The 19,702-nt window shown below is 39.8% G+C and overlaps 1 protein-coding gene and 1 long non-coding RNA gene across 2 annotated transcripts; one reads left to right on the top strand and one right to left on the bottom strand.

Moving 5' to 3' along the window:
• Positions 1 to 6,352: 6,352 nt before the first annotated feature.
• Positions 6,353 to 7,859, bottom strand: LOC119885850. Its single transcript, XR_005441395.1, has 2 exons — positions 7,284 to 7,859; positions 6,353 to 7,164 (listed from the first exon to the last, which is right to left on the bottom strand). It is a non-coding gene; the product is annotated as an uncharacterized LOC119885850 (long non-coding RNA).
• Positions 7,860 to 7,978: 119 nt separating this feature from the next.
• Positions 7,979 to 13,704, top strand: LOC119885849 (ADP-ribosylation factor-like protein 8B). The gene is made up of 7 exons (XM_038696143.1): positions 7,979 to 8,186; positions 9,665 to 9,745; positions 9,856 to 9,929; positions 10,226 to 10,319; positions 10,785 to 10,852; positions 11,630 to 11,700; positions 11,798 to 13,704. The coding sequence occupies exons 1-7, from the start codon at positions 8,064 to 8,066 to the stop codon at positions 11,845 to 11,847; spliced, it is 561 nt and encodes a 186-aa protein (XP_038552071.1). The 5' UTR covers positions 7,979 to 8,063; the 3' UTR covers positions 11,848 to 13,704.
• Positions 13,705 to 19,702: the final 5,998 nt, after the last annotated feature.

Raw genomic sequence — 19,702 nt, 5'->3', positions numbered from 1 at the left:
CAGAGGAGACTGCACCAGACAGACCTGGCAGCGTACCAGTGTCACTGTTGACATCAACTTTCTAAGTTAAATATTAGACAGTTAGTTAGACATTAAGGCAAAGGTCTGACGGGATGCATCACTAAGAGTCTGGGCCGAGGAGCCCACACCAGACTCCTGCAGGGTCTGAGATAGAGCCAGGATGAGGTGAGAAAAGGAATCACCAATACGTTCCATGCGTGCCGCTATGTTATAACTCCTGGAGAGGAGATCATCAGTCAGTCTACACTTAGGACGATGACAGCGTGCATCCTCTCTGACAGCCTCATCTGGTGACAATGAGGCAATTGTAGGCAAGACGGGGGCTATACGGTCCAATCATAGTTACCTGCCTCCTGCATGGCAGCCAAGTTCCACTGGTGTGATGGGAGAACAACTTGGGGTCTGACCAGCACCTCTGGTGACCTTAACATGTCTCTTAGTGAAGCTGTCCTTACAAAATACACTGATAGCTGAGTAGAGCAAAAAAGCAATATACAGCAAACACTATGCTACTGGGTAATAGGCAGCATCAATTTAGCATCGATGCTGCCTTCCAAACTTGCCATTACAGGGGCAGTTTGAAGGCATCTTACAAGACAGGAAGAGATCATTAGGGCTGCATGTAACAGCTCTTGATGCCTCGCTGAAATTTGTACTATATTGCCTGGGTAAAAGCATTTATGTAGCCTACACAGTTTCCAGTCAATTCAGCGACAGCGATTAAACGTTACAAAATCAAAATCTTCACAATGAAGGAACGGAGCATATTGGTTTTGGAAGTCAGCATACTAGATTTGGAAGGTGAAAGTCCTAGAAGTGTGAATTCAAAGTCATAAATCAAACTTTACAAACTAATGTGCAAGATTCCAAAACCAATAGGGTGCTGCCACTTGTATACACACTGGTTTCCTGTCACATTAATCACAATGATAGCTAATAAAATCAACGTGTCAAGGTTCACAATGAATGGAAAACATTCATGTAGGTTATGGAAGTAAAATTTAAAAAAAGTAATTTTTGGAAATTAAAAAAGTTAAAAGAGAATGTGAAAGCTTCCATAATCATAAAAACTTCTCAAACTTGGAAGTAAGTAGGACTGACCCCGAATTGTCAAAGATGTGATGTTTCAATGGGCAAGACTGATTCGACTGTCAGTCTCACAGTCGAAGCTTGGCAGCGAAACAAGGATCATGCCATTTTGGCGACATGGTGTGCTCAACGTGTGATTTTAAATAGAACTACCAGTTTTCTCCCAACAAGTTAATATACTGCATATTGCAATATAAATTTTAACATATAATGCTGTAAATAAACATATAAAAAGAAAAAAAGCTTTTAATAAGTGAGTAAATAAATCCAAAATTGTAACCCTAACCCTTAAGGAAAGGGGTCAGGGTGCATGTGTAGGCGTAGTGTGTGTGGCAGAAGAGGAAAACTTGCTGAAGAGACTGAGCCCTAGCCTCACGCACCTTGTGGGATTTATCAAAATTGATGAACCACACAAAGAATATTAACGTAGACTAACCATGTTCCGTACACTTTGCGCACATCACTGCACTCCACTGACCACCACATTGTTGTTGAGAGCCTGACAAGCATGTTTGTATGCTCATTCCCTGGGGGAATACCTATTGGACGGTTTATTCTTTGATTGATGTCTTTTGAACCAATAGTATTTAAGATAAGTGGGGAAAAGTATGTGTACGGCTGTTCATTAGGGTTAACGGTGTTCCGTACAGGCTATCAACGGTGTTCCGTACAGACCGAATAACTTGATTTCAATGGCGAAAATGGACGTTATTACATGTACCATATGTGAGTTATTAATTTATTTTAAAAGAGAGTAAGTTATTTAAATTATTAATAAAGGTCAGGAAATGTAATTTCTTTAAAACACGAGGTAATTACTACGTGCCTTTTAGCTTTAATAAGCTAAAAGGCACGTGAGTTAATCATGAACCATGTAAAATGTTATTGGACAACATTACCATGTCTTTCTGAAGAACAAGAATAAGGGCAAACAATGTGCATTTGTTAAATTTTTTTTAACCTTATCTTAATCCTTTATAAATATTAATGTCATCACTGCACACAGGATGACATGCAAACAGCGTCTGTGTCAACAGACATGCTGCGTCTTTGCTGCCTGTGAGAGCGGTCATTGCCCGGAATTGATGTTTAAAAAGTCCTATTTCAAAGAATTTATTCAACAAAATGTAATATATTTGATTTGTGATAACATAATAATCATTTTATAAAGAGTGTAGTACTGTGAGGAGCATTAATTCAAACTAAATGTACATTTTCGCTGTTGTAGTAGTCTCCCCACCCAAGCTGCTTTTTGGACTGTAGCTTGCCCACTCTCCATTTTCAAGCGCAGTGGGCGCACCTAGCAAACTTACTGAAATCACACTGAAACAAGCGGCGGGGGGGTCTCTTTTTTGGTCGGGAATAAAAGAGGGGGAAATTATGATTACACACATATATAGTTTATGTATAACCTGGAAGTAATTATTAAGCGATCGGTGGGAAAATGGTCATCTGTACAGAAAATCGGTGTGTACGGAACATGGTTAGTCTACGTTATATCGTTTTTGAATAGAACTTTAAATAGACCTGCGAGGAACCACGATGTGCATGCAGTTGCAGGCCACATGGCATGCACACAAAACTCTGCACATGACTAGTGAATGGCAGGCGAGCAGAGAGAAAATAGTCAACAATAAGCCTCGGTTTAGCTGTTACATTGACTAATGATTAAATACTGCAGCTCTGCAGCTTCTCAAGATTAAAGCGGAGCGACCGTGTGGAAAACCCCCTCCCCCGCTCGCAATTGCAGCGCACAAACTATAATAATGTAAACTGCACCTTGAATGTGAAATTTTATAGTTGAAAAGTTCGATTTTTGAAGATTGGAAAGGTGAAAGACCTGGAAATCTGACTTCTAGAAATCAATGTTTAGTACATAATGCAGATTTGTAAGATTAATATGTACAGTAACATATTGAAAGTTAAACTGCTAAACTTAACTTATGTTAATGACACTGATATGTAACATCTTCAACAATTAATATGTTAAGCCACACATTGAACATGAAAATTTCACACTGGTTTTGTAATTTTTTTTTAAGTTAGCATGCTAGATGGGGTATGCAAAATACGTGGAAATGTGATGTCCAAAATCCATATACTACCTTCCCAATCTAATATTCTAAGTTTTGGGTGTTAAGGGACAAGGTACAAAATAAATGTAATCGTCATATTACAACATGTTTGTACAATTAAATGCAGTTTGTAGTTCCCTTCTGCTCTAAAGCAGATAATATAATGGTAAAAAGAAATAAACTATATTGCATGGAGCAGTGCCGAAGATGAATTTGAATTTAAGAGACTTACAGCCTGGGGACCATCAACTGCAACATCCATGATCCGAGTTCAGAGCTTTGTTTCTACTCTCACTCCAGTCTTCTCTCCTCCATCCACAATAAAGGCATATAAATGCCCCCAGAAGTCCTTTAATATTGTGTCCTGTCCAGTCCACCTGCATTTCACTTCTGAGGCTGTCTGGCTTAGAGGCTCCTCTAGTCAGGCTCGGTGTAGACGTGTAAGATTCTAGAATGTTGATGCATCAAAGGCATGAAAGATCCTGCAGAATTCTGGAATTCTGCTGCACACACACACACACACACACACACACACACACACACACACACACACAGCCTTTAAGATACAAAATGCATTCAGTGACCACATCTTTCACATTTTATTAACAGTTTTTTCCCCTCAAACTCAACCATCACCGAAACTCTGTATTTACACTCAGTTTTGCACGCTGACATACAATTGTCAAATTGTTAAATTTACGTTCAAAACCTAACATAACTAAAAATAAATAAAAATGGTGGGGAAAGGGGGCAAGTGAGGAAGAATCCAGAATGTTTTTTGATAGTATGGGACAATGTGGTGTTTCACCATGTCTTCCAGTCACGTGGTTTACAGTCCAGCTCAGGATGGTGTCACTTTTCCTTTAACCTTACTTTCCATTCCTTAACCCCACACAGGACCTTTTCCCTCATGGAGGTAGAAAGTTTATGACCATCAGCTACATGACCAGATGTTTACTGTTGCAGGATGTCTGGACATATCTGCAGAATATTTCCAGGACAGATCAGACATGCAAAAAGGTATTGCAAGAGAGGACATAAGGAAGGACAAAGACTATAGCTGTGTCCCAAATCCAAACTATACACTAATTCTCAGATGGTTTCCAGTATGTATGTAGAGCATTCATGTTTGAAAAGGGACAAAATCACATGGACTATCACTATCTGCATGGCTAAATCAGCCATGCAGATAGTGACAGACCTTGCTAGTAGCAGAAATGTAGATGTATGGGGATATGTGAACAAAAACCTTATTACCGGATATTATAGGGGAAGAATTAAAATACATTGTCAGTAAAAATACATTCAATACATCAATCAATCATACATTCAACTTTTCTTTTTTGCCAGATGCATACTTCATTAACATTTCCACTGATGAAAAACATAATCGGGTGGCATTATGTTTCCTCTGAAGCATTGCAGATTACTACAATATAAACATTCTTTCTAGGAGACAGAGTGGCATAATTGGACTCATTAATTTAATGTCAGCATCTGGTATAATCAGATCAAAAGTTGTATTTTGATGGACATTTAAAGCTAAAAATTACACCAGGGCTATCTAAGAATTTATGTCACTAACTTAGAAAACAAATAACACTGATGTAACATGTATGTGCTAACATTAATCAAGTAAAATACATATGCTTATCCTTAGTCACTCAAAAAACAGATCAGCTGTTTCTGGCTTATTTGAACTAAGCTGTGATTCTGTGTGTTTCTAGCAAAATATTATTTAACCATTAAACTACACTAAACTTCTTCTCACAAAGGCAGTAGTCGATACTATGTCATATTGTATATACTGTATACCAATACACCTGCCTCAGGTCATAAGGTCATAGGTCTTATTTATTTTTTCCAGCATCCTCTGCACTATGCTCCATCACACTGTGTACATGTATGCATGTATGTGTATGTGTACCTGTATATCATATCCACCTTCAACATGTACATAATGAGAATAGGTTTACTCTTGCATCCTTTGCACTCTGATCATTGCACTATTTGTCAATATGTCTATATTGTTTTGTTCATAGTGTGTATATTAGTGTTGTCTATTCTGTAGTTTGTGTCTGATTTAATTTTATTATTATTTTATTATTGTGTTATGGTATTATTGTATAAGTAAGCACATCGTGAGCAATGTAAAATCCTGAGTAGAATTCCTCGTATGTGTACACATACCTGGCAATAAAACTGATTCTGATTCTGATATTTTACCAAAGTAAAAGCAGCAACACCACAGTGTAGAAATACAAGTCCTGCATTCAGACTTTTACTGTAAATAGTCATTATGCAGAATGGCCGATATCAACATAATGTATATTATTGAATTATAATTATTTATGCATTAATATGTACATTAGTTTACAGTTTTTCTCAGTCGCTTTGATACATACATAACATGTGCAAAACAGTAAACAGCACCACACAGTGGATTACCAACAAAAGCCCGAATCTTACTAAAAATCCTTAATCTATCTCTTAAAAGTAATATTTATGTCAGTTAAGACATGTTTACCAACAAGATACAAAGAATGTTTAGTCATGTTGTCTATATATATGTTGTCCACTACCATCTCCACTGTCTTAAGAGCGTTGCACTCCGGTTAGTTCTGTCTGCACCAGGTCACCAGATGGTCAATCTCCCACCTGTAGGCGGACTCATCCCTGCCAGAGATGAGTGAATAAGGGTGGTGTCATCCGCAAACTTCATGAGCTTGACAGACTGGTGGGATCAAATCAAGAAGGGATCAATAAAGTCTTTATTCTATCCATAATACATCATAATTTATTTGTTGATTTTATTTTGTATTATTACAGTTTTGCTCAATCGATTTGGCACATTTACTGAAACAAACTGAAAATTGTCAAAAAGTACAATCCTCACACAATGTGGTATATTCAGCGCACAACTCTATGTGACCTGCAAAAGGTGATTACTCAAATGAATTAACTTGTGTTTCAAATGTAAATGAATCCATCAATGAATAAATTATTGTAATCAAAACAAAAGATTCCTTTATCATTGCTTAGACTAAGACAGTCAAAATGCAAAGATGTCTTGTCAAATGAGTGAAAGTGTGATAGTTCCCCACTATGGTCCAATTGCAAATACTTAGGCAGCTGAGTAGTATTGATGTAAGCCATGGCACACACTATGCTTTCATCAAAACATTTATTTCTCATTGTATGTACACACCAGCCAACCACAAATACATAAAGAAAGCTTGTGCAGAAAAAAAAACAGCAAAATTATCAGCAAATACTGTACAGTCTGTTCAAGAAAAAACAAAACATGCAAATTTATCAACCTCATGGGTCATCCAATCTCTCCTGTCTGGCCACAACATTTATCCACGTCACACCTGATATCCCCCCGTGCAATGCAAGGAGGGAAAAAATCTTTTGGCATGACGCAGCCACCCCCTACAACAATCAGCTGTAATAACCTCACAACCAGCATCCATTGCACGCAATAAGGACAACTGGTCGCAAGGACGGTGATCATATACTTTCCATCTCCATGCTGAAAAGAACTCCTCAATGGGATTTAGGAATGGGGAGTATAGTGGGAGAAACTCCATAAAAAAAATGTGGCTGGGTCACAAACCATTCCTTAACTGTGTTTTAACGATGGAAGCTTACGTTGTCCCAAACTGTAACATACGTTGGCAAGTCATTTGTGACCAACCCCCTCTCATTCTCAGGACTACGATCCCTGTAAAGAGTTTCCAGGAAATCGAGGAGACGTTGTGTTATAGGGCCCAATGATGGGAATGTGGCTGAGTACATCATTCTCACATATGGCAGCACACACTGTACTGTTCCCTCCACGCTGGTCTGGCCGACTGCAATTTGAATATCTTTTAATCTAATAGCACTGTTTGCTACTAGCATGTTACAAATTTCAACCTCTTGTTGAGCAGTGAAAACTGATCTTCTACCACCACCATGGGGCAGACGCTCAATCCTAGACAGAAAATACAGCACAGTAAAGTCAATGTATTCTACATACATTCTGAGACATGCATTATTAATACTGGAGTATCAGTGTAAAGGCATATTGCAGTATGATATTTGGTTACATACCTGTTTTCTCTCTTGAATGTCTGGACTATTGATGACACTGTGGACCGGCCCAGGTCAGGCTGCACTCTCTGGCCAGCCTCTGTCATCCTAAGGCCATGGTTGACAACTTGGTCTATAACTGTTGCCCGTAAATCATTTGAGATCTCTCTGTGTCTTTGCCTTTCTGTGGCTCTTCCTCGTCCTCTGTGCCCCCCTCTCCCTCTTCATTTCCTGCTCACCATGCCACCCTGCACTCTAATGCCCCTTCCTCTGGGGTTGGGCAGGCTCTGAGCCCTGTCTGTCTCCTGCGTGCTCCATATTTCACAGCTGTAACATTCAGTCTCACCCTTGCAGTATAAATGTGTTTGAGAACTGATTGTTATGAATTTCACCTGTCAGCTAAATTGGACAGCAGTTGTGTTCGATTGCTATAAATTGTGAGGAAATTGTTTCCCATCTAGCCTAAGTCTATCCACGTTTACAATAATATCACATAACAATTACGTATAGAATATATGTGTGACCAGGAGCATATAATAAAAATACTCAAATTACAGTACTCAAAATACAGTACTTGAGTAAATGTATTTAGTTTCCGAGGTAAATTATCCACAGAGTTCTGCTTTCATTGTGCGCGCTCCTGAGAAGTTCATGCACTTCTGTTATCGACAGGAACGCAGAACCAGCCGCACTTGTCAGGAGATCACATGATATGACAAAGCAGCTAGCCACTTCCTGTTAGACTCTTAGCCGATTCACATCCAAACGGCCGCAGCGACTGCGACTACTGTGTCATCCAAGATGCTGGCCCTCATAAACAGGCTTTTGGACTGGTTCAGGTCCCTCTTTTGGAAAGAGGAGATGGAGCTTACGTTAGTGGGACTTCAGTACTCCGGGAAAACCACATTCGTCAATGTGATTGCAGTAAGTTAAGGGGCTAACGTTAGCCAGCAAGTGCTGTCAGTGCGGGCACAGGCTACTACCTGGGAGAGGTTGTAGACGAAGTTAGGTATAATCGCCACAACATTTCTATCTTATTGTTCCATAAAATCAGATACATGGCTGCTTGACTGGATAGTGTTGGCGCCTTACAAGTAGCCCATATTGCTGCGTTAACTGTTTACGTTATCAGCCCTGCAATTCACTCAGTCGTTATTTGGCTAGCTAGAATGACTAAGTTCTCGGTATGACTGTGCGCTTACTTATGAAACAGGTCATGTGAATAGACTCGTCAGTGTTTTGTAATAGCTACCGGTGTGTCAACATCAAGCATATGTTGACAACATGAGACATGAGTTAGCTTTGTAAACAGACTTTCTTGTCTACGTCATGTATCTGATGTGCACTGAAGCAGACAAGGCCTTTAGCCACCATGGCCACAGGCTGCCTATATTATTAGAAAGATCAGAAATGTAGATATATAGATTGGTTTATAATATCCTAGTGTATGGCAAGCCTACATAGCTGAGTTTAGTATTGCCATAGGCTTCGTGTTTATGTTTCCTCCCAGCAGTGCTCCTGTTGTTGTTAGGTCTGATTTATGACACGTTATCATGTCACTTCTAACTATTAATGTTTAAACTTGTTATGAATCTGTCTGTTGTTGCGTCTAGCTTGTTTAGCCTGTCACAGACTAGGGTAAGGGTTTTATTCTGTGCTCCAGTTGTGTTTAAGTCTGTGTTTCTAGGTGCAAGGCCATAAGAAAACAGTAATAGGCCACAGTAGTGGAGGCTCCCTGTTTCCTGGATTCATCACAACAATACACATTTTCTCTCCCAGCTCTGTTGTAGTCATGTCAGGTGATCTGTAATTAGTTTTGAACAAAGCAGTCTTCTGCTTCAAATAGTCATTGCAATGCTGCTAGACTGGGACTTAAATGAAACACACAACCAAGGCTATATAGATTTTTTGAATGTATTCAAATATTTTATCATGCTCTTAAGGCTTTTAGGCGTAAGACTGCCTCTCAAAGCAGTTTGGCTGGCCTCAGAGTTGGGTGACCCCACCTTTATTATGGTTGGCTGGTTGGTTGCAGAAGGCTTGATTGCAAGCAAATGTATGCTGATGCATTGATGGCATCATATTGGGATGATTCAGAGTAAAAGGGCAGGTATTCAGCTGGAGGCTTCAAGCTGCCAATAACAACTTTATCAAAATGTCTTTATTTAGTTTGACCCCATGTGCAGAAGTGATTCACATACGCTTGGCTTTTCATATGACTTCTAAATCAGATGAAACAATGCTTTAAAGAAATGGCAACATATTTGGATGTGGATACATTGATGCAGACACACTCACAACAAACCCAAATAGTAGAAATTAAATAGGACCTTGCTTACGATGTAAGAAAGGAGGCAAATCAGTGTTCACCTGCATCCTGCCTTTTTTTTTGTCTTGTACAGTCAGGCCAGTTCAGTGAAGACATGATTCCCACAGTCGGTTTCAACATGCGAAAGGTCACTAAAGGCAATGTGACAATAAAGGTAGGCCAACAAGCAAAAGTATCCTGCTGGATGCTTTCACTGTTCAAATGCTAGACCTGTATATTCTACACTGCTGTCTTGCTCATGACTTTTGTGCTTTCTCGTCTCAGATATGGGACATAGGTGGACAGCCCCGCTTCAGAAGCATGTGGGAGCGCTACTGTAGAGGAGTCAATGCTATTGTGTACGTTTGTGAACACTCCAGAGTACAGCACGTGGCGTCTGTGACCACAGATTTACTCTTTGGCTTCCTAAGCTTGCTGGAAAACGGAATGGAAAATATACATACACTAATAAAATACACTTTAATATGTTTATGTTTGACTTGGTGTCTCTACACATAATTGTGTAATTAAAAAATCCATTACACACTCTGATGTTGTATAAATATTTGAACAAAATGTTTGAAAAGCTTCTCATTTTTGGTTTAGTGAAATGATGTGTATTTAACTCTAAGTAGCATTTCTTTTGCCCTTGCAGTTACATGGTGGATGCTGCAGACAGAGAGAAGATAGAAGCTTCCAGAAATGAACTGCACAACCTTTTAGACAAGCCACAACTACAAGGAATTCCCGTAAGAGGACAATTGCGGCCTTTTGGCCCAAAAGTTCATGATGTTACAGCCTCACCTTGTTTCATCACATTGATTCCTAAATGGTCTAGTGACTCTGGAGACAGGCAGGGATTGACCTCATTATTAGTAATCACTGCGACTACTGAGTTGTAGTAACTCAGGTTTAATGAAATTACACTTAGGTGGGCATTTGAAACCTGCCTGTTTTTTTTTAAACGTGTTTTCAAAATCTTAGCTGATAGAAGACTTGACATGGTTTGACGTGCTAAATCGATAGGCTTCCAGCTGCTGTGACTTGAAACCTCGCACACCATTTTATTTCAGCCCAGCAGTAAGGATTCCATGATGAGCGAAGCACATGGCTGAGAGAAATCCTTTAAATTGTCTGATCAAACTGTGCGATTGTGCTGACACATTAATGTGCTGTTTATTGATCGGCCCTTTCTTTTTCTCCTCATGTTTCAGGTTCTAGTACTGGGCAACAAACGAGACCTACCCAACGCACTTGATGAGAAGCAGCTCATTGAAAAAATGTGAGGCATTAGAATACTGAATACTGTATTTTTGTTTCCTGCAGAAACGTCAGGACTCACCTTAGACGTACAGTATACTATAGTCATAGCTAGTGCATGATGAGTCAGTGTCATTATGTCAGACTTTCCCAGTGGTGATTCAAAAATTATGATATCAGACATTTCCATTACATTAAAGTATACACTGTATGCCCATATATAAATACTATGAAGCTGTTGGGAGGAGCATATTAATGCACAGTTTTGGAATGAGATGTTCAACAATCACACAGACAGTGTCCACAGACTTCTGGTCAGATAGTGTAGGTGAATCATTGGCTCTATCAGGGGAATAGCTGTAAATCAGAGGTTATCAAAATAAAACTAGACCCAAATGATAAGTAATGCTGTGATTATTGGTAGGTAATGATGTCCCAAGGTAATCCTAATAATCGGAATTCTTTACAGTATTCTACCGTGTTTTGCCCACTTTAGTGCAAGCATTTCACTGCATGTAATAAGTGAAAATGAACTTGACGCTAACAAATCCAGTGTCCTAAACCTTTCAGGTAACAGCTTCTCCTTTTCAGCCAGTTCCGACCATCGCTTTCCCCGGTTAAAATGACAAATGTCAGCTGTTAGGTTTGATGAATATTGAGTAATTTGATGACAGGCCAAAATGTTTAGTCAGGGAAGAATCTCCACTGTACAATGGCACGTGCACTTCAGGCCTTTTATATATGCTATTAACCAGCCACCTTACTGGTAAATGTAATGTTCTTTACTGTCCTTTTTCAGGAATCTATCTGCCATTCAGGACCGAGAGATCTGCTGCTACTCTGTCTCCTGCAAAGAGAAAGACAATATAGGTAAAGAGCAGATCAGAGTTTCTGCCAACCACATAGACACAGATGTTTAATATTATTTGGGCCTGCTGATGTCATAAAAAATGTCTCCCGCCTGCAGATATCACACTTCAGTGGCTCATCCAGCATTCAAAGTCACGGAGAAGCTGAAAGTGAAGCCCCCCCCAGTCGCAGCTCTGGCCTCAGCCCCCTAATGGTCATGGGTCCCTGACAGCCATCCCTTCCACTGCCTCTGTGAAGTAATCCAGCTCTCTCTGCTCACTACCGGCACCACCTGCACCACCCACCCAGTACACTACCATAGATGTGTAGCCCCTGTACAGCACTACCATCACCCCAACTATCTGGAGTCTTGAAAAGTTGTTTCAGTACTGTGCTAGAAGGTGGATTGTCCATACCTGTCATGCCTTATCGCTTGCCATTTGGGACATGCTCTGTGTACGTCATGGAGTTGTTTTTTTTGTTTGTTTTAATAGCTTCTGTTCCCTTCAACACAATAATCTAATGAAGTTGCAGTTTACTGTTCCCTGGTTATACTAAGATGGAGCTCCTGTAATCCCACATTCAGACATCCGCTCTGTTGCCTGTCAACATTTGGTGTTTACGTGACGAGGTCGTGATTGTAGTTTTTAACAGTTATTTGCCAAATGGATGATGGTGGCTCGCGCTAATGCCTTCAATTCCTGATAAACTGTTAGCAATGTAGCCTGCATTTTATTTGCTGGCGTATGGATGTATCTATTTTATTTAGCGACTTAGATTCAAGTTTACACATAACATAAAGATGAATGGAAGGTAAGACTGTGATTGGTTGTTGTGTCTGAGGCAAAATCCTAAGATGGGTCAGCCGAGTTTTAAGTGCCTTTGGCTAAGTGAGTGTTCCAATCAGACAGTTGTTGCCCAATGCAACTTATAACCCACTATTATAAATAAACACTGGTACAGACACAGCGTAAATCCCTTGATTACACTTAACGCTGGCCCTTGACAATCTCATTTTATGTTTGTAATCATATAAACACATTACGATGTCTGAGAAAAGACGAAAAATGAGAAATGAAGTAATGGGTGAGAGGGATGTGAATGAGAAAATGTTACATTACGTTTGGTTGATGGTTAATTTGAATGTTGTTTCACCTGTAGCCTATGACTCTTATGTAGCTTGACATGTGGGTTAAGTTTGGCTTGCAGTTCTCAGGTTGTTACAGGACTTTAAAAAAAATTGTCTGAACACAGAATGGGTGTGACCAAGAATCTGTCAAAATCCATTTTTGTTCTGGTTGGATAACAGAAAGCCAGTGTTAGTCATGATGACTGAGTTTACAAAGAACAGAAGACAGTCCATTGGTTCAAAGCGTTGGATGCTCGATCCATGCCTTGCCACACCCCTCTCAATCCTGATGTCTTTCTGTAGAAGCCTTAGAAGTCCAAGGACAACACTGTCTCCTCTAAAAGTGATATATTGATTTACACGCAATTTCCTTTCAGCGACAAGACAATGATTTCTTACAGTGTGTATTAATCTGCCCCCTTGCTTTGCCAGTGCATCTTGATCACTTTAAGTTAATTATTTTATTCTGTGTGTGAGTGTTTCTGGATCAGGTTGAGTTATCCCTTCTGCTACAAAACTGGATGTAGGCCTACACGGCTTCTACATTTCACTGTAATGTTGTCTACAAATCCATCACATGCTCACACGTTGCTGTTGTTGTTGTTGTTGTTGTTGTTGTGATCGTCGTAATCCTAAATGTCGATTGTTGGGACCACAGCAGCAGTGAGGGGCTGTAAAATTTGGGGGACTGTGTGGGTAATTTGGGGAAAGCTTTGTTACCTGTGTAATAATATAGCCTATTTGCAATTTGTATGTGCATGTGCTGAATTTATTCACATTCAATTGCAGACTTTGTAAATAAGACGTTAGCATTTTTATTCCAACAAATGCTCCTGTAGATGTCATGCGTTCTTTCCCTGTGATTGCTAATAAATTTGTTTTTATTTTTAAGGAAATTCCTTGAAATGTTGTAAATCTGGTTTGTCACCACTAGGTGGAAGCAGAGGACTTTAGAAGGATAAATGAAGGGAGCTAGTCTACGGACTGTAAACTCCCAGGTTTTGTCTGAAGTTCTCTTTTGGTGCATCATGAACATGCTTTTCAATTCTGTTTATAGTGATTATTGAAAGGCATTGTTTCTGTGCGGGTCTGATAAATCTATCTAAAAGAGATGGAGAATAGAACAGAGAGTATATGAGTGCGATGACTGATTCCATCTCAGTTTACCACTGTTGTCGCACTAAGTCTTACTTGATTGAAACTTCACAAAGGATCATCAGGCAGCTTACCTCCACCTTAACCTTTTTCTACCTTTTGTGGATAGATATGATTCTGTATTTTCCATTAAGCAGCTATTGTTAATTATAGATCCCATAATAGCTGATTAACACCTTTCAGCGATTCTTGGCAGAAATAGCTATTATGCATAGAAATATAACGCACTGCTAAGCAGAATGTTGGGACAAGCGCAGGGAATGGGTCACAAGCTGAGGGGCAATAAAGTGAGTCGTGTTCTCACAGCTGGAGCTGCACAGAGCCGTCGGGAGAGCTGGTCTGTGCTGTTAAAGCAAAAACACCTTAATTAATCTCATTTCTTAAACGCGGCGTTTAATGAACAGCTGCTGGCATTTATTATATGCCAGGGCAGTAGTTGGAACGTGTGGACAGATCTAGGTGTTATCTGATGAAATCCATGGGTCAGTGGAGACCGTGGAGTGTGTGTCTGTATGGGAACTTTATATATGTGTGTGGTTTACAATTGCAATGTCCAGGTGATTAAGTAGTGGTTACAAGCCTGCCACATGGATTTATGTGAGGAGGTCACAGAGAAGACCCAAAGGCGTGCCGTACCATTAATGTAGTTACACTCTATTACCAATGGGCTCATTATGTAACACAACATGTTTTGCACCTACCACCTGTCACAACTGCGCAGTTTGCATTTCTTAGTGCAAACTTGTCGGACAGTCCTATGAATAGCCATTTATTAGCAAAAGTTAATTATGGAATATTCTTCCAGGCGTCATTCACTCCCTGAGTTTAAAAAATCCTCTTTAAAACCACTATAGATGTCTTAAAGGATGTAACTCAACTTTCAATTGGGCTGCTAATACTAACATAATCAGGATCACAGAGACATAGCACTATGTATAGGCGGCTGTATTGTAATCCACTGTGGTCCAATGGATTCCATTGTGGCCAAGTTTGAGCTTACTCAGAATTAATATTGAACTGTAGCAACATAAAACAGCTGTTTGCCATTGCAAGCATCTATTCAGCTTCCTGTCCGATGCACAGAAACTGTTCACATTGAAGCTTTTTTTATTGTGAGGAAATGTTTAATGTCTGTCCAATCAAAGACAATCTTGGAGGGAGGCGGGGCGGGGGAGGGCAGTGGTTCTCCTCCTGGTTGGTCATATATGTGTGTTTGTGTGTGCATCTGAGTTTATTTAGCATGGACATTGGAAGCATTAGTAACTACCGTATTTTCCCTATTAAGACAGTATCTCCATTTCCTTGCTCATCTCTCCAATTCCCTGTATCATAAACAGTTTTTGTGTCTTCCAGACAGGCCTGTAATAATATTTAGTCCACTTCCAGCATTTAGACTTTGGAAGTCATAATGTTTATGATATACAGCATTTACAGTGCACCCACAGGAGCATCTCACTAAATCGCCAAGCTGCGAACATGTGGCTCTGAAGGTGAAGGTCAAGTCTTCTGATTTACAGCACCTGTATTGGAATGAGTTTTAACCAGCAAGATATTAAATCTAAAATTCAGCAGAGAATTGCAAAGCAGATGCAACTTTACTTGGTGGGATCTCAAATGAAGCATTGGCGGATGTGTTTTGCTCAGTGTTTCAATAAATATGAGCAGGATGAAAACGGTCATTTTTATTTAAGACGTGATTGCACATTGGCCAGTTTTTTATTTACCGCTGTTTTGTCCGTAAGTCCTCTTGTTTACAGCGATGACATCAGAGCACCACTGTCATCAGCTGAGCTAAGTGTTGCTTTATTTGTCCAGGGATCTTAAAGCCTCTGTTTTATGAGACGTCAATAAGTTGTTCCAAAGTTAAACTATAGTTTGGGGATTAGAGGTTTGAAGCCCCGGCATTGACAGGCATCTGCAAACGCTTCATTCAGGTCCCCGTGTGGACCATAATTTGGCACTAATCACTATGTGTGGAATGTCACATGATTCATACAGAGCCGCATGGCACATATCGCCATCTTTCACTGCTCTACACCCTGTAAAAGACAGATGGTTACATGCACACACACCCTGTAATAGCTTGCTAAGACTCCAAAGTCGAGTACATTTCTCAACTTAGCTGTTTTATCCCAGTTATAGTGACGTTTATTAGTGCAGATATGCTAGTGAGAGTGTTTGACCCAATGTGATTTTCAGTTCAACAACACGATTTGTTTTGTTTTTTGTTGCATCTGATGCATATTTCTTTACACGCATGGACTTCTTTTTAAGACAAAAACACCTTGAAATCTTCCTTAGAGGGTCCACTCTCATGTTCACTCATTCACAGCTCATAGCAAAATAGACACTAAATAATTTACTCAGTAGTGAGCAATACATTGAGATTTGGGACACTTACTAATTTATTTCGATTTGGGATTCTTAGCAGAAAGTAGTGCAAATGCCATGGACAATTTTGGGATGGATTGCCATGAAATTCAATCCACACATTCATGTCCTTCTCTGTATGAAATGTAATTGGAATTAGTGATCCCATGACTTTTCATATAGTGCCATCATCAGGTCAACATTGAATTTAGTTCAGTACTTTGGTTCATGTCCAAATATTTGTATGAAAATAAGCAAATATTACATTTATCTGACGCTTTTAGCCAAAGCGACTTACAATTGCTATACATGTCAAAGGTCGCACGCCTCTGGAGCAACTAGGGGTTAACTGTCTTGCTCAGGGACACAATGGTGAATGGGTCACAGTGGGGGATTGAACCCGGGTCTCTCACACCAAAGGCGTTTTATCCATCCATCTATCCAATCAGATTTTACGTGGCCAGAAAGACTGGACAGTAGAACATACAGATGTCGTGCCGAACAGTGATCGTCCAACCAAAAGTGATTGCTGGAGTGCACGTAGCATGTTAAAGCTGTATCGCCCAGGCAATTATCTTTCTGACTCTACATTACTTAACTTGCTGTGTACCAACCAATCCACTCCTTTTTACCTGTTGAAATACCTTTAAATAACACATAAAATACAGTATTCTACTTGCCAGAAAGTGATTGCAGCCTCTACTTATTGACTGAAAGGTTATTTCTGACTCAAAATGACTTGATTTCATTCAGAAGAGTTATATTTTACAGATTATAAAACTGAAATTGTCCCCCCTTTTTAATTTCATATATACCAAACCAAAAATGTCCCCAGTTTTCATTTCAGAAATCTGGTACCTTACTAAACTAAGACCTGAACATGGTCAACATACCTGTTAAACCTTAGCATGTTAGCATTGTCCTTGTGAGCATATTATCTTGCTGACATTAACATTTTAGGAAAGCACTGCTGTGCCTCAGTACAGCAAGGCTGGTGGTACTGTACACTTTTGTTAGATAATACAAAGATAAGCATAATGTGTGTTTTTATGTCTGTGTTACATGAATACTCTTTCCCACTGATTTTGTGAATTTGGTGAAGCTATTAGTTGTGATCAATGAATCAAGTAATATATCCTAAAATCTACTTAAACTTAACCCATGTTTTATACTGAGGTGTTCAGTTGGCATTGCTTTGGTTGGAGTGGCTGCGACCCAGAACAGAAAACCACTGTTTGAGCGTCAAACAGGAAAGTTATTTTTTGTTTGATGTAAACCATAACTTTCTCTTCTTTTTTTTAATGATTGTGGGAGTGCAGAGAAGCTGCTGAGACCTCCAAATGCAATAATTCCATTTCCACTCTGCGAGTAATCTTTCAGGTCCATTCTGTTATCCTGTGTCCTCTCAGATAGCCAGCTCTCCTGTGAACGCTTTCATACTCTCACCTCCATGCCTCGGCTCTGACACTCTCTCCTCCTCAGATTCCATTAAAAAGCATAACTTCAGCTCCTGGGGCTCTGATCAAATAAGGCAGCTAATGCATTTTTCTTGCGTTTTGATTTTTTTCCCCCAATGTACCTCATATTTACATATAGATTGAGTATTTATCAGACTGCATTTTAAGGCAGATTTACTGTAGTCCACTTTATTAAACCATGTTGGATTTATGTATGTTTAATGAAAAGTTAATGTAGGGAGTGTAATTCTTTGAATGAGCGAGTATACTTGGTATGTGGGGTGAATAGTGAAGCCGGAGTTGTGGACAACTGCACTTTTAAGTCTTTAAATGTCTTTGGTGGGGTTTGGTCATTTTATTTAATGGTAGATAAGATTGTGCCCTTCTCTAAGTAGCTATAATGAAAATTGTTCCACGAACATCATGGGATTAACAATACAAAATATCAATCATCAATTTCTTTATCCTGCTGTAAAAGTAGATAAAAGTGAGATAGGTCACAAACCACGCAGTGCAAGTACAAGCTGGAGCAGGTTATATATGATTCATATTCCCTGAGGTTACCTGCCAATTCTCTTCAACCACACATCTAGTTCAGAGAAACAGTTATTACCATTAGCACAGTTAAAAGAATAGTTAGACATTTTGGGAAACATTTTTATTCCCTTTCTTGCCTAGAGTTAGATGAGAGGGTCAGCCAGGAGGCAGTTGCCTTAGCTTAGCATAAAAACTGGGACTATAGGGACATGGCTGGCCTGGCTCTGCCTGGAAAGGTTGCACAAAAACTTCCTGGAGTGATGACAAAGTTCAAGGCACTCACTGCGCCTGGGCAAGAACAACTCCAGCATAACCCCCTGTAAAACTACAAAACCAAAACCACTTTTTGTACGGCTTAAACAAATGAAATGTAATGTGTTAATTAGTGAGCTTTGGATGTGCTGCAAACCCCGGCCTTTCTGGGCGGAGTTTGCATGTTCTCCCCGTGTCCCTGTGGGTTCTCTCCGGGTGCTCCGGCTTCCTCCCACCATCCAAAGACATGCAGGCTAGGTTAATTGGTGTCTCTAAATTGCCCTTAGGTGTGAATGTGAGCGTGAGTGGTTTTCTGTCTATGTGTGGCCTTGCGATGGACTGGCGACCTGTCCAGGGTGTACCCCGCCTTCGCCCAATGTCAGCTGCGATAGGCTCCAGCCCCCCGCAACCCTGTACACAGGATAAACGGTTGACGATGGATGGATGGATGGATGGATGGATGTGCTGCTATGCTAAATTTGTTGCCTTTGGTCTGAGGCTAGCAGTTTTCCCCATCTTTCCCATCCTTGTGCTAAGCTAATCTAACTGGCCGCTGGTGGTAGATTCATATTTTGCACACAAACACACAGAAACGCTTCTGTCCTGGGTGCCATCTAGTGCAAACCAAAATAAACAAAAAAAAAATACATATTCCAGCACACACCAGAATACTAGCATTGCCACTGTTTTATTCACAGGTTGCATTAAAAACTTTTCTCTGTGCTTGATTACCATCAGCTGTGTATTTAAATAATTCGGTGCAAGGAGAATCCAACCGGTTCCAATTCCCCAATACAAATGCACTTCAAAAAGTCAACAACAATAGACAATAGCAACTATATTTCTACAACATTAGTTAAAACTCCAGTACTACAGGAGATGAGTAGATCCAGAATGCATACATTTCAATAAGACACCATAAATATCAGAAAGTCCAAAATACATGAATTTCCTCATATTAAGATACATGTCAAAAAGTAGAAAACATATATAGGAAAGAGGGTACTGTACAAAATAGATAATACATTACAGAATATACCTTTTAATATACCATGTCTTAATAAGGGAGGGGAGGGAAAGGGGGTTGTGTCAGGAGGGGTTTAAGTGGCTCATCTGTACCTAC

This window comes from Micropterus salmoides, unplaced genomic scaffold (genome assembly GCF_014851395.1).
Source record: "Micropterus salmoides isolate LMB-PRFRI ecotype aquatic unplaced genomic scaffold, ASM1485139v1 Ms_hic_scaffold_4, whole genome shotgun sequence".
Classification (NCBI taxonomy): Eukaryota; Metazoa; Chordata; class Actinopteri; order Centrarchiformes; family Centrarchidae; genus Micropterus; species Micropterus salmoides.
This window is presented reverse-complemented; position numbering and strand designations above follow the sequence as displayed.

What these genes read in the sequence shown, in the direction of transcription:
- LOC119885849 (XM_038696143.1), top strand. Translation starts at nt 8,064, where the DNA reads ATGCTGGCCCTCATAAACAGGCTTTTGGACTGGTTCAGGTCCCTCTTT. An exon ending in AAGGCAATGTGACAATAAAG is followed by an intron (nt 9,746 to 9,855) that starts GTAGGCCAACAA and finishes TTCTCGTCTCAG; the next exon opens with ATATGGGACATAGGTGGACA. An exon ending in CAAAGAGAAAGACAATATAG is followed by an intron (nt 11,701 to 11,797) that starts GTAAAGAGCAGA and finishes TCCCGCCTGCAG; the next exon opens with ATATCACACTTCAGTGGCTC.